General features: G+C 42.0%; 1 protein-coding gene across 10 annotated transcripts in view; it reads left to right on the top strand.

Annotated features, from left to right (window-relative positions):
- The window catches only part of ZNF462 (zinc finger protein 462), a 135094-nt gene extending 131268 nt beyond the window's left edge, over positions 1-3826 (top strand). For 8 of the 10 annotated variants that reach the window (XM_045780474.2, XM_045780475.2, XM_045780479.2 and 5 more), the window contains one exon: positions 1014-3826. In XM_045780474.2, the coding sequence (XP_045636430.2) occupies positions 1014-1221 (208 nt within the window). In that variant the 3' untranslated portion in view covers positions 1222-3826. Of the gene's footprint in view, positions 1-200; positions 341-1013 lie in introns of those variants that run through there. The other 2 variants (XR_006776608.2, XM_087869496.1) reach the window with 2 other exon arrangements.
- Positions 3827-20224: the final 16398 nt, after the last annotated feature.

Here is a 20224-nt window from a genome sequence, read left to right as displayed (position 1 = left end):
GGCATGGGAGGAGAGGCAGTTGTCAGGAACTAGGTTTTGTTCTTTTCTGTTGGTTTTTTAAGTGGTCACCCAGACACAAGTCAAATGAGGAAAAATCATCTTTACGAATGACAAATCTCACCCAAGCCCTCGCGTGAAGTTTAGTGCTATTCTCCAGCCAGTGTCCCTTCAGCTTTCATTAGCATGACATTCTCTGATAGAGCGTGGACCGGGGTCAAAAGATCTGGCTTCTGTTCCTGCCTCTGTGATGACTCATTCCCTGAGTGGCCTTGAACATGCCCTCGCACCTCTTGGTGCCTTCAATGCTCTGCCTCGGGGACAGAGCCAGCTTCTGCCTGCCTCCCAGGTAGGTGGGGGCACACCCGCAAAACACTTACAAGATCCTTGAACATAAAATTGTCCCCTAGACAAGGCACTCTTAGCCCACAAGATACAGAGAACCTAGGAGTTGGTCCTCTAGCAGAAAATGCCCCAGAAGCCCCAAACATCTAAACTTCAGAGAAGATAACTAAGCTTCCCAAGACATGGGTTCCATCTTCAGGTTTTTGCTCTTTGTTTCTCTGATTTGTTTCTGGACCTGTCCATTAAATCTTTACCCAAGTTCCTCTTTTCAGTCTTATTAAATATGGCCAATCTCCAAACTTGTGGGTTCCATGGATGAGCTTGAGCGAAAGACAGTTCTTGCTCCTACCACTTGTGGCCTATGACTGACCCAGTAGACAAGGGAACATAAAATGATTATGTTAATGTGTCCACATTACACATGGTGTAATTAAAACATAGCATAATAATGGATTCTTTTGTAGATTCACATCTTTAATAAGATGCCAGAAAGACATGACCTAAGCATAACATGTAGCAAGGATAAATCACTGGCAATTCAGTCCTACATTCATGGCACTTATGCACAGGAAGCCCCCAAGGTCTTTTTAGGATCAGGGAAGTAGGACACTTTTTGGTTTAATTAGAAAAAAATGCATACTTACCTGTCTCTCCCATCAACTTTTTTCCAGGGCATTGAATGACACCAAGCAGGTGAGCAGAGAAGAAATCCACCTGAAAGAGAGTGTGGAGGACAGTATTAAGATGCCCTCTATAGAGGAAAAGGAAGATGACGAGGCAATCGGGATAGACTTTTCCCTAAAGAATGAAACAGTAGCCATCTGTGTAGTAGCTGCTGACAAATCTCTCCTGGAGAATGCAGAGGCCAAAAATGAATAAGCGTTTGGTGAAATTCTTAATCAAACCGTACTTGAACCGTGATGAGAAACTGGGAGGGCCAGCTTGGGCTGAGAAGGGGGGGGACAGAAAAGAAGACAGAACAAAGCTGCTTTTTAGGACTGAACAATCTATTTTCAAAGCACTGGTACCTGTGTGAGTGAGTATGTAAATTAAAGTTATTTAAATGGTTGGAATATGTGGCTCCTTTTCCATCACTACACCTTTTCTTCCGGATCTTCATCATGGAAGTGTCATTTGTTGTGGAATATGGAAGCACCTCCCGTGTGCACGGTGTGCTCTGTGGCGGTCTTGGACAGGATGTGGAAACAGAAGCTCCATGACAGTAGAAGACTTCTCTTAGGGGAACAACTTTTTGACGCACATCTTTTGGTGCGTTTTTCTAGTTTTAATACCATAAGCTTTTTCAAGACCTAACTGCAGCCGCTTTGGGAAAAAAAACAAACAAACAAAAAAACCACAAAAAAACAAAAACAGAAAACAAAAAACTGCTTTGCATAAAACAGTCACCTGTTTCCTAGTACCTCAAACTTAACCAAGGGAATTCTCTGCATTTGTCAGTACTACCTGTCGTCGTCGTGGTTAAATGTAGAGAGAACTGCTGGGCAAGACGGTGAATGGAGAAAAAAAAAGAGAGTTTTAAAGAAAGGAACACAAATTGTGCTTAAAATCCCCACGTGGGTTTTATTTCTTAAAATACTGTGATTTTTTTAATTATTTTAGTAAAAAACAAAACAAAAAAAAGAAACAGACTTTAATTATTAGATAACTGTTTGTGAATTGTCATCCTTTATTCCAGGTAAGCTGTTTATTAGTGTTCAACTATAATTTAGAATTTGGTAGATTCATGTGAGCTAATTTTACGGTGACTGTGGAGTTTTGTTTGCCATATGTTTATTTTCTATCAATTTAAGTGTTACAAACACAGCACAATTCAGTTTTCACATAAATTGTTTTTTGTGTGCGTGTTGTTATTGTTTTAATTTGGGGGCAAGGGAGATTTAGTTTTTTTGTGAATAGGAATGTTTTTATTTTAAACATGGAAATAACAAAGAAGTTAACTTTTTTTTTTCTTAATTTAACTAAAGAACCAAACTTTTTGGCACAGCTATGCAGCTTGTGGGCCAGACGAGGAAGTCCTCTTCACCCTTTTGTTGCTCGTCAAATTAACACATTATCCGTCTCACACAAATAATTTCTGTTAGGATGGGCTGGCTTTTGTGTGTGATTTTAAAATCTGTGTTCTGTTTTTGTTTGCATTGTGTTTGGGGGAGGGTTTTTCATTTATTTTGCGGGACAAGGGGATGTGCTAGAATCCCATCCCTTTGGTGAGAGTGGACAAGAAATACTTATATCCTACAAGGAGCCTGGAGAACTACTTTTTTTTTTTTTTTTTTTTAATCTAGCTGCCAGCTGCTCTGTTTCCCCATATTAGCTTTTTCAGGAAGGAGCAGCTTAGACTAAATCTAAGTCTACATTTATAATATGTTCTGATTGTGAACAAAGGGTTTCATTCCAAAAAAGTAGAAAAGAACTTTCCTTGAAGCCTAGGTTATAGTGAAGTCTGTGTGCGTGTGAACTTGGATGCGTGTGTGCTCGTGTGCGTGTGTGAGTCCTTTGGTTTTCATGTTTTGTTTTGTTTTGTTTTGTTTTTTTACTTGGAAGGGTTGTGGGAGGGGGAGGGAAGAAAGGGACAGGGAATTGCTGAAATGACAGTGTCCCACACAGCTTCAAATAAAATCCATGGAAAGATATTGCATTTGTGGAATAAGTGCTTACTTGAAAAGCATGTTCTTCTTTTATTTTCTTGCTGTTAATAAATTTTATTTGTAGGGAGTTTGTTTTAATTTAATTTTTTTTTTTTTTTAGGGATGGGGGCCATCATGTGGAAACCAGAAAATGGGGAAAGTGTGATCTAGACAAAGATAACATTTTGTGTCCATATTTGTTTTTAATTGGCCTCATTTCAAATGTATTAAACAGTTCCATACCTGGATTGGGTGTTTGTAATGGTTACCAAAAAACAAAAAAACAACAAAAAAAAAAAAGAAAAAAAAGAGAAAGAAAGTAAAAGGAAAAAAAAAAAGAAAATAATTGTGACATGCTTTTATCACTACTTTATTTTTCAAATAACATGTAAATATTGTAATCCATTGGATTTTGTTTTGCTAACCTGTTAATAAAAATATGGGACCATTATCCTTTTAACAGGGCTAGAATGTCATTTTTTTTCTGTTTTCAAACATATACCTGATATTTTGTGGCCGCACATTTTGGATGCATTATTATAATTCTGTTGACTGTAATGACATAGAATTTACAACTTTTTTTTTTTGTTTAATTTATACAGAGGACATTTTTTTTTTTCAGAGCTTGAGAGAAGAAGATAAATAGCAAAATGAGAACCTCTTGACTCCAATAATCAGTGTTTCCCTATACTTGATAGGAGAGAGGGAGAGCCTGAGTTCTTGAAGCCAAGGGTTTTAAAAACAACAAAAACACACAAGTAGGTTATTCAAGTTGTTTGCAACATACATTTTTGTAATGAAATGTGAGAAATTAATAAAGAATTTTTTTCACATGTGTCTATGTGCATCTGTTGTAGATCATTTACAGATATGATCTCAGATATGAAATGTAGGAATAACAACACAGCACTGTCTTTCAGTGCATGTACATGAGAGCTAATTCAAGCCATTGAATCTACACAGATATGCAAAGGTCATATTACAGTGAGGTGTGAGCTGGGATCTTAAAAGTTAACATTTCTGCATCAGATACTTATCACCAATTGGAATTTTATGGAGGGAAGGTTTTCCATCAAAAATGTAAATCAAAATGGTGGATAAAGCTTCAGAAAGAGGAAGTACTAGTGATTAAATGTCATCTGGGGACCCTGAATCCCTGGGGAATTATTTTAAACTAACTGCAAGACACAACCACGGCCACAAACTATCTTACTGTGCATCCTGCACTGACTATTAAACCCAGAGCTGATTTATACTGTCTTCACCAGGGTTAGGAGAAGAAAGGTTCATGGATCTTTTGTCCAGAGCTCATTCTAAAAATTTGGTTCTCACCCTTCCTTGTCCTCTTGTATCTCTTCCACAGAGGAAAGTTTTTAAGACACTTAAAAGCATATAAAACAAAATGGGAAACTAGATAAGTCAGAACCCAAAGGGAAAATGAGGACTGAGTAGCAACGTGATTATAGTAGAGAATTGGCAAAAAATGCATCCCAAGAGTCATGCGTAAGCCATATATTTGACTCAGAGCTTCCTGGTAGGCAGGGCAATGAAAGATCAATCACATTCTTAGTAACTTTATTACCAAATGTTCAAGAGATACTCCAACTTTTCTAAAGCTGCAAGTTGGGAAGTTTCTTCTGTGTGTTTTTCTAAAGGAGAGAAAGCAATATAGAACTTATCCGTTGCAAAACAGCTCTTACACCACCATCAAATATTTAATGAACAGTGTTTTTACTGAATTGATGTCTAGCCCGTATTCCCACTGTTTTGTGGAAATGAAGTAGAATTTACTGATGTACTAATCATGGCAGGGGTTGCAACAAGGCAACTCCTTGGAACCATAGAGGTAGGCCTCCATCTGGTGACTCAGGAATCCATGCTTCCCCATCTGATACTGCCATCTCAACACATGAATACTGGGATCATTGTTGAGAGCTTTGGGTGGTCTACTTACTTATATGCCTCACCCAGGAAGTAGCATACATCACTTCTAAGATGTCTTGCTTCAAGGGCTAGATCTGGTCCAAGGCCCCACCTAATCAGGAGAAAGCTGAGAAGTGTGTCGTCTTGTCTACCTGTGTGCACAGGAAGGACACAATGAACTGACAAACTTGACCACAATCAGGAACGTAGTAGAAGTTTCCTTTGGAAGCAGTAGAGGGGACAGAAACCCTCTATTCTTCATAAAGCGCAAGATGCTAGTCTCATCACCCATGCCCCTAACCAACATTTTTGAGCAAATATTTGGTGCTAGCCACTACGTAACAACAAATGACCAACATGGCACCTTCCTCCTGACACCTCATGTAATAGTGAGGCCAGAGGTACAATGTGGGAAAGATGAGCAGCACAGGAGGTGCTGGGGCTTGCTGGACCGTTAGCTACCTCTGTGGGTACTGGCAACCCTGGGGAAAGACGGCCTTGATTGTGAACGCCTTTTCTCTGTCGAAAAGCTGACATTTGATTTAGGGAAAGCATATGAGAAATTGGTTCCCAATGCACATTTGGAGGGTCTTTAGCCCTAGGTTTAACAAACATTGCCATAGGACATGCTCTGCCCTTGCAACTCTCCCTATTTCAGGGCCAGGGGTGTGACAGGGGACAGCACTTTGTCACAGAGACTGTAAGACGCTTCGAGGTATTGTGCTCATTATTCCCTGAAAATGTCAGTTCTTTTCCAAACACCCTGCTCTGCACATGCCGTTCCCTCTGCCTTCAGTGAACTCCTTTTATTCCCCCCAAATTACCTGCCCTTTAAGACCAGCCTCAATGTAACTTCTGATGCGACGCCTTCCCTGACTCTACAGTCATCCTACTTATCACCTGTCCCCTGCCTTAATAAACATTTATTGAAGACTCTTCTCCTCCCCACCCCCCCCCCAGCCCAGCTCAGACTTGAAGTAGCTGAGACACATTGCTGTCAGATGCAGCTAGCCTTTTTAAATTCAAATATATTCCTGTTGATACCAAGTGTTAGTTCTCATTTGATTTGGCATCAATGTTACATTTTCTTTCAGAGCCTGAGATTGCTTTTTTAAATATCTAAGTAAAAATATGCAGTTTAGTAGAGGAAAAATGTCTTTGTCTGAAACCTTAGGCTGTCTCTGAAAAAACATCAGAACACTGAACACAAGCAGCACTCCTCCTTAAGAGGTCACTTTGGCCATCCCCCTGCCATCTTGCTCTGATGTGAAGAGGAAACGGATAGGGAGGTCCGCTAGGTCTGAAGAGTAGGCATCAGTGGTGACTAATGGGGGTGTGGGGTAGGGGAAGCAGAAGCCAGAACTGGCAGTGATGGCAGTGGAGATGTGTGGCGGTGACAAGGGGGTAGACTGTGTGAAGATGCAGAGTGGTGAAGGCAAGCCTCAAGGATGGGGAGGGTTGCTCCAGAGGCAGGGTTGAGGGAAAACGTTTTCTTGGAATAAGAGAGAGTCGGACATGTTTATCATTCTGAGGGAAGGAGCCATGGTAGTGGCAGGGTAACTGGCAAGCAGACTCATCCTCGGATCCTGCCCGCAGGAGAGCAATGGGCTTTGCAGATGGAGAGGGACTCTTTCCTCCTGAGGGGTGGGGGGGGAGTAAGAGGAAAGGAACGTGCTCTCCGTGTGCATGCACAGGTGGAAGACGCAGGTGGGGACTGAGTTCATGATGATGAACCTTGTCTTTGAGGTGAGATCCAAAGTGCCAGGTGGGGGAGGAGCTGGCCGAGAGGTGGAGATTTGGAGCTGCTACAGAGGGCCACGGAGACCTGAGTGGAGGGGACAGGGAAGCAGAACAGAACAGAACACAGTTACTATGTTCTCCATATGACAGAAACAGCTTACTCCGAGGGTCTGGGGTAAGATATCTTTTGCTAGGACTTCCCTCACAACCCCCACTTCCCCCCCGCCTCACACACACACTACAACCACCATCACCACCTAATAAAGAAAGGAAATGGGGAGACAGACAGAGCCAGCTCTTGGAATCAGAAGGGATACTTCCTTTCTCCGCCTACTTAATTATCTGGCTTTTTGAATTAGCGGTGGAAAGCAAACTTGCCTTGTTCCTATTCACAATTTCTCTCTTGAGTTTGCTCCCATTAATGAAACAGCTTAGTTTGGTTTAGCTAACTGCATGCATGACTTCCAAAAACCACATCACAATGCGGGAGGAATGCAGCCTCTAGCAACGCTACAGCCGCTTAACCACATTGTCTAGAGAGAGGAGCTGGGCAGTGCCAGTGGCTCCGAAATCCATTTAAGATGTGTGAAAACACAAGATTGAAATTCTGACCTTTCCCCGAAGCTGAAAGAACCTACTCCAGGGGGCTGTTTGGATGACTGCGGCTGCAGGCCTGGGCCCATCCGTGGCTCCCCAGGACCCTGGCTGCCAGTGGCCTGTCCAGCTGGGAAGCCCTGCCTCTCTGTGTCCATCTGTCCGTGACGGGGGCATGGACCTGAAGGCCGCTGGGCACTTTGGACAAGGAGATGCTGCTGAAAGAATAGTATTGAGGCAAGAAGAGGGAGGTCGTGAAGGGGCAAAGAGAGGAAACATTTATCCAAACCCTGTGGATCCCGGTCAATGGTCACCCACCGCTTTTTCAGATTTGCCTCAGAGAGGAGATGCCACCCCATGGGCTTGCTGATGCTAACCCAGATGTCAAAATGATTGAGGCGTCCTGGGGCAGGAGGACGGCATGGAGCTTGGAATTAGTCACACACATGGTACGAAGATTATACAGAAAGCTAGCACTTAGCACAGTACATTTCTCATGGTCTGTGCCCAACTGATATAAGTCATCGTTGTCCTTAATGGTTTGGAATCTTTGCTTCCCCATCTGTTGAGGCCAATGAGGCCTCTTCCTTAAAGTGGTTTCAGATGAACATAGGAGAGAGAGAATGTGATGTGTTTGGCCCCTGAATCTACGAGCTACTGATTTTTCTCCTGCTGGGCCCTACAAAAATGTAAAGGGCATGGTTTCTTTAGACAGAATGTGTCATAATAGAAGATCTTTAACTCACAGTACAGGCTCTAGGGTCAAACAGAGCCAGGTTTGAGTGCCAAGTCCTTTTCTTATTTGCTTCGAAAGCTTGGAAAATTTTTCAGCCTTTCTGTGCCTTGGTCTTCATATGGTGAAGACGAGCAGTGTGTATTATGAAAATGCAAGATGAGGCAGAGTCTGGAGCAGAGGTAGTCCACACAACGTGAAATACTGCTTCTTGAGAGCAGGGGCTCTCTTCTGCTTCCTGTGGTATTCTTACAACTCTGAGCACAACTGGCCCATTGGAAAGGGGCTCAATAAGAATTTAAGGCCTGAATGACTAAGGGGTGAGGCAGGAGAACATCAGTGCCAATTTCTGAAAGGAGATGTGGCCCAAGGGGACCTCTGAATTTTACTAGTAGCTCAGTTGGGTCAAGGCGGTGTTTATACCCTCAAAGTCTTTGGTATGTGCCTGAGTCTTTTTATTTTTTAATGCAATTCTTTTCAAGCTTTCTGAAAACAAAAGTATTCTTCTGCAAGCCTGTGTCCTACAATCTACCCAACTCACTTCTCAGGGATGTGGTGAGGGCAGATGGTAATACGAACCCTTGGGATCTGAGGTGTCTGTCTTAGAGCACTGGCTCCACTATTGACTAGAATTGGGACCATGGGAGAATCACTTTCCCCCTCTGAGTCTTCTTTTCCTTACCTGTGGAGTAGGGTGTTCATAAATAAAGCACTGCCAGGGACTAGAGCAAGATGGCAGAGGAGTAGGAGACCGAAATTTCGTCTGGTCCCAGGAATTCAGCTAGAAAGTTATCAAACCATTCTGAACACCTACAAACTCAACAGGAGAGTGAGAAAAGAACAGCAGCAACTCTATGACAGAGAAGCGACCACTTTCTGGAAGGTAGGACATGCAGAGAAGTGAATCTGTGGCAATATATGGGAAGACAGACCACTGGGGGAGGGAGCCTCCATCAGCCAGCTACCAGCAATTGATAGAGCAGTGGAGCACAAATTTGGAACTTTTAGACATCTTCTCCAGTGAGGGGACCTCACCTGGTGGCTAAGTGGGGGTGGGGGTTGGAACCCTCACTGGGACAGTGTGGTCTCAGGACCCTTGGGGTCATAGAAAGACTGGCGGTGCCTGAGGGTGGCAGAGCTCCCAGGTATCCGAGTGGGGAAGCTGGCCAAAAAGAGTGAGCAGGGGAGTGGGCTCTCAGCTCGGGGTGGCTATAAATCATGATCCACGGCAGATCCAGGGAGACTCCCCTTCCTCCCCCCGGGGAGGAGTGACACAGGAGCCTCCGGCAGGAATCGACTGGGTTGGGAGACTCCAAACGGGGTTGTGTGCCAGAGATAGAAATGTTCAGGGAGACAGGAATGATTGACTGCTTTTCTCTGAGGGCACACTGAGGTGGGGGGCCCCAAGCTCTTGGCTCCTCTGGGGCAGGAGACTGGGAGGCCTCCACTTTGATTCTCATCCTCTAAAGCTGTACGGAAAGCCTTCAAGGAAAGAAAGTCAAGCTGAGCAAACTGGAGATGACTTAGCCTGGCCCCCAGCAAGGGCAGTGCAATTCCGCCTGGGGCAAAGACTTTTGAGAATCCTTGCAACAGGCCCCTCCCCCAGAAGATCAGCAAGAACTTGAAGCCAAGACCAAGTTAATCGATCAACAAGAACTGCCAAACTCCAGCACTTGGGGAATACAGCACCTAGAACTCATGGCTTTTTCGCCATGATTCTTTAGTCTTTCAAAGTTAATTTTTTTAATTTTTCTTCTTTCCTTTTTCAATTTCTTTTTTTTCTTCTTTCCTTTTTCAACCAACTTCTTACCTTACCAATTCCTTTTTTAAAATCTTTTAATTTTCATTTTTACAGTCATATTCCATCTTTCACTGTATTTACTCTTATTTTTGTGTACATATAAGTTTTTCTTTCTTTAAAATTTTTGGAGGCAGTTTCTTCTAACAGACCCAAAATACACCCAAAATCTAGTGCATGGTTCTGTTCTAGTCACCAACCTGATCATATTCTTCTCCTTCTTCTTCTTCTTTATTTTTTTTTTCCTTCCCCCCCCAACCCCCAGCTTTGGGTCTTTTCTGATTTGTTTAGTGTATATTTTTCTGGGGTCGTTGTTACCCTGTTAGCATTTTGTTCTCTTGTTTATCGATTCTTCTTGGGACAAAATGACAAAACAAAAACTCACCTCAAAAAAAAAAAAAAAAAAAAAGAACAAGAAGCAGTACCAACTGCCAAGGACCTAATCAACATGGACATTAGTAAGATGTCAGAACTAGAGCTCGGAAAAATGATTTTAAAGTTACCAGCTGGGCTTGAAAAAAAGCATAGAAGATACCAGAGAATCCCTTTCTGGAGAAATAAAATCTGACCAAGTCAAAATCAAAAAGGCTATTAATGAGGTGCAATAAAAAATGGAGGCTCTAACTGCTAGGATAAATGAGGCAGAAGAGAGAATTAGTGATATAGAAGACCAAATGATGGAGAATAAATAAGCTGAGGAGAAGAGATAAACAACTACTGGACCACCAGGGGAGAATTCGAGAGATAAGTGATACCATAAAGACAAACAATATTAGAATAGTTGGGATTCCAGAAGAAGAAAGAGAGAGGGGCAGAAGGTATATTGGAGCAAATTATATCAGAGAACTTCCCTAATTTGGGGAAAGAAACAGGCATCAAAATTAAGGAGGCACAGAGAACCCCCCTCAAAAAAAATCAATAAAAATAGGTCAACACCCCAACATCTAATAGTAAAACTTACAAATCTCAGAGACAAAAAGAAAATCCTGAAAGCAGCTCAGGACAAGAGGTCTGTAACCTACAATGGTAGAAACATTAGATTGGCAGGAGATCTACCCACAGAGACCTGGGAGGCTAGAAAGGACTGGCATGATATATTCAGGGCAGTCAACGAGAAAAATATGCAGCCAAGAATACTATATTCAGCTAAGCTGTCACTGAAAATAGAAGGAGAGATAAAAAGCTTCCAGGACAAACAGAAACTAAAAGAATTTGTGATCACCAAACCAGCCCAACAAGAAATATTGAAAGGGGTCCTCTAAGCAAAGAGAGAGCCTAAAAGTAACATAGACCAGAAAGGAACGGAGACAATATACAGTAACAGTCACCTTACAGGCAATACAATGGCATTAAATTCATATCTTTTAATAGTTACTCTGAATGTAAATGGGCTGAGTGCCCCAAACAAAAGACACAGAGTATCAGATTGGATTAAAAAAACAAGACCTGTCAATATGCTGCCTGCAAGAGACTCATTTTAGACCCAAAGACACCTCCAAATTTAAGATGATGGGGTGGAAAGCCATTTACCATGCTAATGGACATCAAAAGACAGATGGGGTGGCAATCCTTATATCAGACAAATTAGATTTTAAACCAAAGACTGTAATAAGAGATGAGGAAGGACACTATATCATACTTAAATGGTCTATCCAACAAGATCTAATAATTGTAAATATGTATGCCCTTAACATGGAGGCAGCCAATTATATAAGCCAATTTATAACAAAATCAAAGAAACACATCAACAATAATACAATAATAGTAGAGGACTTTAACACCCCCCTCACAGAAGTGGACAGATCTAAGCAAAAGATCAACAAGGTAATAAGGGCTTTAAATGACACACTGGACTAGATAGACTTCATAGATGTATTCAGAACATTCCATCCCAAAGCAATAGAATACACATTCTTCTTGAGTGCACATGGAACATTTTCCAGAATAGATCACATCCTGGGTCACAAATCAGGTCTCAACCGGTACCAAAAGATTAGGATTATTCCCTGCATATTTTCAGACCACAATGCTTTGAAACTCCAACTCAATCACAACACAAAAGTTGGAAAGAACTCAAATACATGAAGGCTAAAGAGCATCCTACTAAAGAATGAATGGGTCAACCAGGAAATTAAAGAAGAATTTTAAAAATTTATGGAAACAAATGAAAATGAAAACACAACTGTTCAAAATCTTTGGGATGCAACAAAGGTTGTCCTAAGTGGAAAGTATATAGCAATACGAGCCTTTCTCAAGAAACAAGAAAGGTCTCAAATACACAATCTAACCCTACACCTAAAGGAGCTGGAGAAAGAACAGCAAATAAAGCCTAAACCCAGCAGGAGAAGAGAATAAAGATCAGAGCAGAAATCAATGAAATAGAAATCAAAAGAACAGTAGAACAGATCAACAAAACTAGGAGCTGGTTCTTTGAAAGAATTAGTAAGATTGATAAACCCCTGGCCAGACTTATCAAAAAGAAAAGAGAAAGGATCCAAATAAATAAAATCATGAATGAAAGAGGAGAGATCACAACCAACACCAAAGAAAGACAAACAATTATAAGACATATTATGAGCAACTATATGCCAACAAATTAGACAATCTGGAAGAAATGGATGCATTCCTAGAGATGTATAAACCACCAAAACTGAACCAGGAAGAAATAGAAAACCTGAACAGACCTATAACCAGCAAGGAAATTAAAACAGTAATCAAAAATCTCCCAAAAAAACAAGAGTGCAGGGCCAGATGGCCTCCCAGGGGATTTCTACCAAACATTTAAATAAGAATTAATACCTATTCTTCTGAAACTGTTCCAAAAAATAGAAATGGAAGGAAAACTTACAAACTCATTTTGTGAGGCCAACATTTCCTTGATTCCAAAACCAGACAAAGACCCCATCAAAAAGGAGAATTACAGACCAATATCCCTGATGAACATGGATGCAAAAATCCTCACCAAAATACTAGCCAATAGGATCCAACATTACTTTAAAACGATTATTCACTACGACCAAGTGGGATTTATTCCTCTGCTGCAAGGTTGGTTCAACATCCGCAAATCAATGTGATACACTACATTAATAAAAGAAAGAACAAGAACCATATGATCCTCTCAATAAATGCAGAAAAAGCATTTGACAAAGTACAGCATCCTTTCTAGATTAAAACTCTTTACAGTGTAGGGATAGAGGGTATATACCTCAATATCATAAAAGCCATCTATGAAAAACCCACAGCAAATATCATTCTCAATGGGGAAAATCTGAGAGCTTTTCCCTTAAGGTCAGGAACATGGCAGAGATGTCCATTATCACCACTGCTATTCAACATAGTACAAGAGGTCCTAGCCTCAGCAATCAGACAACAAAAAGAAATAAAAGGCATCTGAATTGGCAAAGAAGTTGTTAAACTCTCACTCTTTGCAGATGATATGATACTTTATGTGGAAAACCCAAAAGACTCCCCCCTAAAACTGCTAGAACTCTTACAGGAATTCAGTAAAGTGGCAGGATATAAAATCAATGCATGGAAATCAGTTGCATTTCTGTACACCAACAATGAGAGAGGAAAGAGAAATTAAGGAGTTGATCCCATTTACAACTGTGCCAAAAACCATAAGATAATTAGGAATAAATCTAACCAAAGAGGCAAAAGATCTGTACTCAGAAAATTATAGAATACTCACGAAAGAAATTGAGGAAGACACAAAGAAATGGAAAAACATTTCATGCTCATAGATTGGAAGAACAAATATTGTGACGATGTCTAGGTTACCTAGAGCAATCTGCACATTTAATGTGATCCTTATCAAAATAACATCAACTTTTTTCACAGAAATTTGTATAGAACCACAAAAGACCCTGAAGAGCCAAAGGAATGTTGAAAAAAAGCAAAGCTGGTGGCATCACAATTCCAGACTTCAAGCTCTATTACAAGCTGTAACCATCAAGACAGTATGGTACTCACAGCACAAAAACAGACACATAAATCAATGGAACAGAATAGAGAGCCCAAAAATGGACCCTCAACTCTATGGTCAACTAATCTTTGACAAAGCAGGAAAGAATGTCCAATTGGAAAAAGACAGTCTCTTCAACAAATAATGTTGGGAAAATTGGACAACCACATGTAGAAGAATGAAACTGGACCATTTCCTTACACCACACACAAAAATAGATGCAAAATGGATGAAAGACCTAAAGACAGGAATCCATCAAAATCCTTGAGGAGAACACAAGCAGCAACCTCTTCGACGTCAGCCATATCAACTTCTTCCTAGACACATCACCAAAGGCAAGGGAAGCAAGGGCAAAAAATGAACTATTGGGACTTCATCAAGATAAAAAGCTTTTGCACAGCAAAGGAAACAGTCAACAAAACCAAAAGACAACTGACAGAATGGGAGAAGATATTTGCAAATGACATATCAGATAAAGGGCTAGTATCCAAAATCTATAAATAACTTATCAAACTCAACACCCAAAGAACAAATAATCCAACCAAGAAATGGGCAGAAGACATGAACAGACATTTCTGCAAAGAAGACATCCAAATGGCCAACAGACACATGAAAAAATGCCCAACATCACTTGGCATCAGGGAAATACAAATTAAAACCACAATGAGATACCACCCCGCACCAGTCAGAATGGCTAAAATTAACAAGTCAGGAAACGACAGATGTTGGCAAGGATGCGGAGAAAGGGGAACCCTCTGACACTGTTGGTGGGAAAGCAAGCTGGTGCAGCCACTCTGGAGTATGGAGTTTCCTCAGTATGGAGTTTCCTCAAAAAGTTGAAAATAGAGCCACCCTATGACCTAGCAATTACACTACTGGGTATTTACCCCAAAGATACAAATGTAGTGATCTGAAGGGGCACATGCACCCCAATGTTTATAGCAGCAATGTCCACAATAACCAAACTATGGAAAGAGCCTAGATGTCCACTGACAGATGAATGGATAAAGATGTATAGAAAGATAGATAGATAGATAGATAGATAGATAGATAGATAGGCAGGCATACACACACACACACACACACACACACACACACACACAACCATGGAATATTATGCAACCATCAAAAAAAGAAATCTTGCCATCTGTAATGACATGGATGGAACTAGAGGGTATTACGCTAAGTGAAATAAGTCAATCAGAGAAAGACAATTATCATATGATCTCACTGATATGTGGAATTTGAGAAACAAGGTAGAGGATCATAGGAGAGGAGAGGAAAAAATGAAACAAGGTGAAACCAGAGAGGGAGGCAAACCATAAGAGACTCTTAATCTCAGGAAACGGAGGGTTGCTGGAGTGGAGGGGGGTGGGAGGGATGGGTGGTTGGGTGATGGACAGTGGGAAGGGTATATGCTATGGTGAGTGCTGTGAATTGTGTAAGACTGATGAATCACAGACATGTACCCCTGAAACAAATACTACATTATGTTAATCTAAAAAATAAATAAATAGCTAAATAAAACTCTGCCTCCCTTACCTCAAAGAACGGGCTTCTGAAAACTGCCAGAGTGGAAGAATTGTGGTTTGGAGAAATAAAGACCTCCCAGAGAACTGGGGAGAAGGAAGGGGCCACATTAGCCACAAACCTATGAAAAGTCTTATGAATACATATATATATATATATATATTTTAAAGATTTTATTCATTTATTTGACAGAGACAGCCAGCGAGAGAGGGAACACAAGCAGGGGGAGTGGGAGAGGAAGAAGCAGGCTCCCAGCGGAAGAGCCTGATGTGGGGCTCGATCCCAGAATGCTGGGATCATGCCCTGAGCCGAAGGCAGACGCTTAACGACTGCGCCACCCAGGCGCCCCATGAATATATATTTTTAAATTTTTCTAAAATAGAATTAAAAAAAGACACAAAATGTCAGTGACATTTAAGACATATTAAAACACTAATAGCAAGTGCTATCCAATTAATTTCTATTTACCATCCCTTGCTTGTAAGATTTTCAAGAGCTCCTTCCCCTTAAGTTTTGAGGAGGATGGTGAAAATTCAGATGGCGGTTCAGAGACAGATGAAGGTGAGTCTGTTGGTTGGCTTGTTTGTTCTCATGTTCAGGTTCCATCCACATACACATTGTCTTCTCTTGTTTTCCCTGGGCATTGTGCTCTCTGTTCCCCAGAGACCCAGGCTCAAGGCACCTCAGAGAACAAACCCTAGGCACCATCTGTGCGCACAAGGCGTGCTCCTCCCCTGGGATACCCGGCCACCTAAGGAGGTCTGGCCTCTGGCCCTGGCTCCTCCCTCATACCAGCTCCTCACCTTCAGTCCCCAGGCCTGGTCATCCACAGCACAACACCCCTTGAATCCATCTGCCACTTGAACTAAGTCCTTATTTATTAAGACCGCTATGACCACTTCTTGTCGGGTTCCCTCCCACCTAACCAGGCCACACAAGGCAGCCAGAATGGGAAACAAATCCAGCTCTGTCACTTCCTTGCTTAGTACCTCTCAAACCCCTCTAGCTCCATCCACTAGGGCCCTGCCCCACAGATGCCCATCACAACCAACACTGTGCAGTCAGTTTCCTGGTTACTCCTCATGCTCTATCGATGGAAGCTCCATGCCTCTCCACATGTGGCTCCAATTGCTTGGAACCCCTCGCTCCACCTCCAACCTAACTAATTCCTATTGCCCTCGCATACTCAGCTCACATTTAACCACTCTGGGCCTCAAGATTTTATCCCATAAAATGAGCATAATAATGGTACCTACTTCACAGGTTGTTGGAAGGAATAAATGGGTCAATACATAGAAGGCATGAAGATCCATGCCTGGTGGTTTGATGAACGCTAGCTATTATGTATCCTTTCTGGGTAGCCTTGACCCTGAACCATACTCCTCAGGTTACATGTTTCCATATTGCCCCACACTTCCCTCCTCACGACCCTTAACAGATGGAACTCAAACTGAATCACTGGAGTTAACATTCCTTGAGATCCTACACAGGGTCGTATTTATCTCTGTCACCACTCAGAGTAGGGCGAGCAGCCTTGCAGGGATGTACTCAATGTTAGTTGAATGAATAAATGTTTGGGTCAAGAGGCCCTTCTACCATGGCCTGAAAGTCACCCCGGACGACTTACAGAACCCCTTCTCACTAGAGCTTCTGACAAAATACCCTGCCTATGCTTGAGCTCCAGCCCCAGCTCTCCCTAACCAGAGACAACCCCTTCAATGTGCTGTGTTGCTGGCATGACAGGCAAGATTACTTTCTCTTTCACTTAAAAAAGGAAAAAAAGAAAAAAAAAAAAACCACGAAGAGGAAAAGGACTTAGTCATCACTGTCAACCTTGGCAAATAAACATTGCTATTACATACTCCAGAACTCAAGGAGCAACACATAATGAGGCACAGGTTCAATCAGCGGCGAGATGCAGGATGGGTGAGTGCCGAGGGTGAGTGGCTCATTTGCACTGCAGAAGAGGTGGGCATGTTGATTTCATGCAAACACTGTCTCTAAGATTCCCAATTAAGTAAGCGCATTAATATTTTTAAGGGCCAACCTAGACGAAATGTTTTTGCTGAGAAAAGAAGCAAGAAAGTTGTGTGGCTGTGTTTCTGAGAGGCAGCAGCAGATTTATTAGGACTTTACCTGTTTTCTGATTATAAAAGTAATATATTTTCATTGTAAGTACCTTTGAAAATGCAGAAAACAATAAAGAAGAAAATAAAAATCTCCAATAATCATATACTTACGGTCCTATCATCCATTCAATTCACTCTATTTCCCTTCAGTAACTCACTCAGCAAATGGTTTCATTAGTCCTGTGGCTTTAAATGCCATCTTTATGTTCATGATTCTCAAATTAATATTTCCCACCCCGTCCACCCCAACCAGCTCCAGGCCTAGATGTCAGAGATGGAGCCTTGTGGATATTTCATAGCAGCAGCTCAGATGGGCCACAGAAAACCTCTTGATCCCTACTCTCCCCATGAAGACCTGTTGTTGTCTCTCACCTGCTCCATATTAGTAAATGCCACCCTTATCCACCTGGGTGCTTCAGCCAAAAACTAGAAATCACACTGAGGAAGGGACAGGTGGGGCTAGGTAGGGAAAGAGAGGTAGGGGGCCACAGGATCAGGCTCACAAAATTCCAAAAATGCAGAGGTGAAAGGAAACCAGAGATAAGGAAACAAATCAGACCATCTTGTGCTAGGTGTCTGAGGTGGGGTCTTGTTATAACAGCTACTTGTGACCAACAAAAAAATTACAGGACCCTAAAAAGTAAGCCATTAAATGTGTGAAATCACGAATCCTTTCTCAATGGTGATATCAATAGAGGTTTAAAGGATTTAAGTTCCCTGGTTAGCTTTCACTGAAAGACCAACCCTAAAAACCCCCAGGGGCAACCCTGTCAGGACCACTCTCACTCCAGAAAGCTTTTTCTGTATCCTGGAGGAGTAAAACTCTATTGCTTTACTCACTCTCCTTTGTCCGCAAGATTCATTCTTGCGACTCTGAGAGACAAGAACCTCATTCTTCCACTTCAACACCTTACTCTTCACACCTAGTTAGCCCATCAAAAAGTCTTAATTCTAAAGAATACCCCAATCTCCCACATGCCTTCTAACCCCATTGCCATCACCAAGTGGTGGAGGTCAGCATTTGGCGTGAGGGATACGCTGTGACCAGGGCCCTAACTTGTGTCTCTGCTTTCTCTGTTTTTCGTACGGCAGTCAGAATGATATCTGGTTATTTTCAAAGCCTGATACCTAAAAAGTAGGATTGCAAAAACATAAATAATTTAAGGCCTTGATTATATATGTATAGATATCTGAGCAGATTTACAGAAGTCACCTCCCAGTATTGACTGCTCCAACAGGGTCTGAGGGTCTGGATTTTAAGATAGTGTCTGTCCCCAGTTGTACCCCATGCTTGGCCAAGAGCAAGCTTCGTTCTTTTCGTTAGTTTACATTTCTCTCTCTGCTAGTGACGAAAGCAATGATTACCTCTTTGATCATTCCCTATCTATATAGCAGTATGAATTTTCAATCTATGGCACAAGTGAATCAAAAATACAACTTTTACAATATTTCCCCTCATAATCAAACTTGGCATCTATCTGGAACCCCCATGTTGTCCAGTGGCACGAAACTCAAATCTATTTAATTCTAGATAAACTCAATGACTTGGGGGTTTTCTCTGTCTCCCCAAGTTTAAACGCAGTAGGTTTGGATTTTCTCCAACCCTTCTCCTAAATCAATTGAGATTGTGGGATGGGGAGGGGCTTTATAGGAAAGCCCCAGACAGAAAAAAAGGGGTACAGCTGTCATCTGCCTTTGCTGGAATCTACTAAAAAGAACTTTACCTTTTGTGATCTTTGGTGAATCCCGCTTTCATCGGCTGAGATGTCCCCTTCACCACTAACAATTCCAGTGTCCATTGGCCCAAGCAGTCCATACCTGAGCCTCTTCGGGTCACAGGGGCTTTTCAGACACTCCTCCATGTCAGTCTGGGGCCATGCAAGACAGAAGGAGCTATCTTGGGCTCTCTGTGCATCCTGCTGTCCTATCATCTCCCCAGCCTGGGGTTAAGCTCAGGGAGGAGAAGAGTAGTGTGGTAGACCTGGAGACCCACACTGCCCTGATCCTTCTTTATGGAAGGACCAGCTGCAGGGAGTGAAGCCAGTAGACGTCTCCAGCTCTCAGCTCCTGTCAGATACTCTTCCCACCTGGTGCAAGGTCATGCCCTTCTCAGAGCAGCTTGCACCAGAGACTGAGTAAGGTGGAGGGTATAAAGTCTGGCCATTACGCCCAGCAAAATCCCCGTAGCGAGTAGTAGTTGCTCCAGAGTTCCCTATCGGCGAAAGCTTGTCTCTCAGTTTAACTTCTCCCTCTGCAATCCTGCTTTCTTTCCCTTCCTTTCTTACATGTTAATTCCTAATCACCATTTTGCACCCCAAACTTCCTCTCAGGGTCTACTTGCAAGGAACCCAATCAGTAACGTTTGCTAAACTGAGCCATGTTCAAGGTCCCTTGTGAGAAACACTCACTGCAACTCTCATTCCCCATAAGAACCCCCCCCCCCACTTCTCAGCTCAGCCCCTGGAATCTCTACAGATTCTATAGAACTAGATCATTCACTTCAAAAATATTTTTAATGTTTTTATATTTTAAACTTTTATATATTTCTTTATAGTTTCTATATTTTCACATATCATCACACATTCTCCCCAAATCTATTGTAAATAGCATAGCATATGGCTTTTGGCACAAGAAAAGCCAAGCTTTTGAAACTCAAAAACCTTTTCTATTAACCTGTTTTCTTTGCCAGGACTTTGAAAAGGCTCTTTTGAAACTCAAGATTGAGAACTGATGCCTTTGTTCTCTTCTGTTTGGCTGTGGCCTCCCTTCCTCGAGGCAATGAATTTAGGTCCTAACTGTTGCCTGCGAGGATAGAGGGTTCCCAGG

This window comes from Ursus americanus, chromosome 18 (assembly GCF_024610735.1).
Source record: "Ursus americanus isolate L20-20 chromosome 18, mUrsAme1.1.p, whole genome shotgun sequence".
In the NCBI taxonomy this organism is placed as follows: domain Eukaryota; kingdom Metazoa; phylum Chordata; class Mammalia; order Carnivora; family Ursidae; genus Ursus; species Ursus americanus.
The sequence above is the reverse complement of the archived record's forward strand: the minus strand, read 5'-3'. Positions and strand labels throughout refer to the sequence as shown.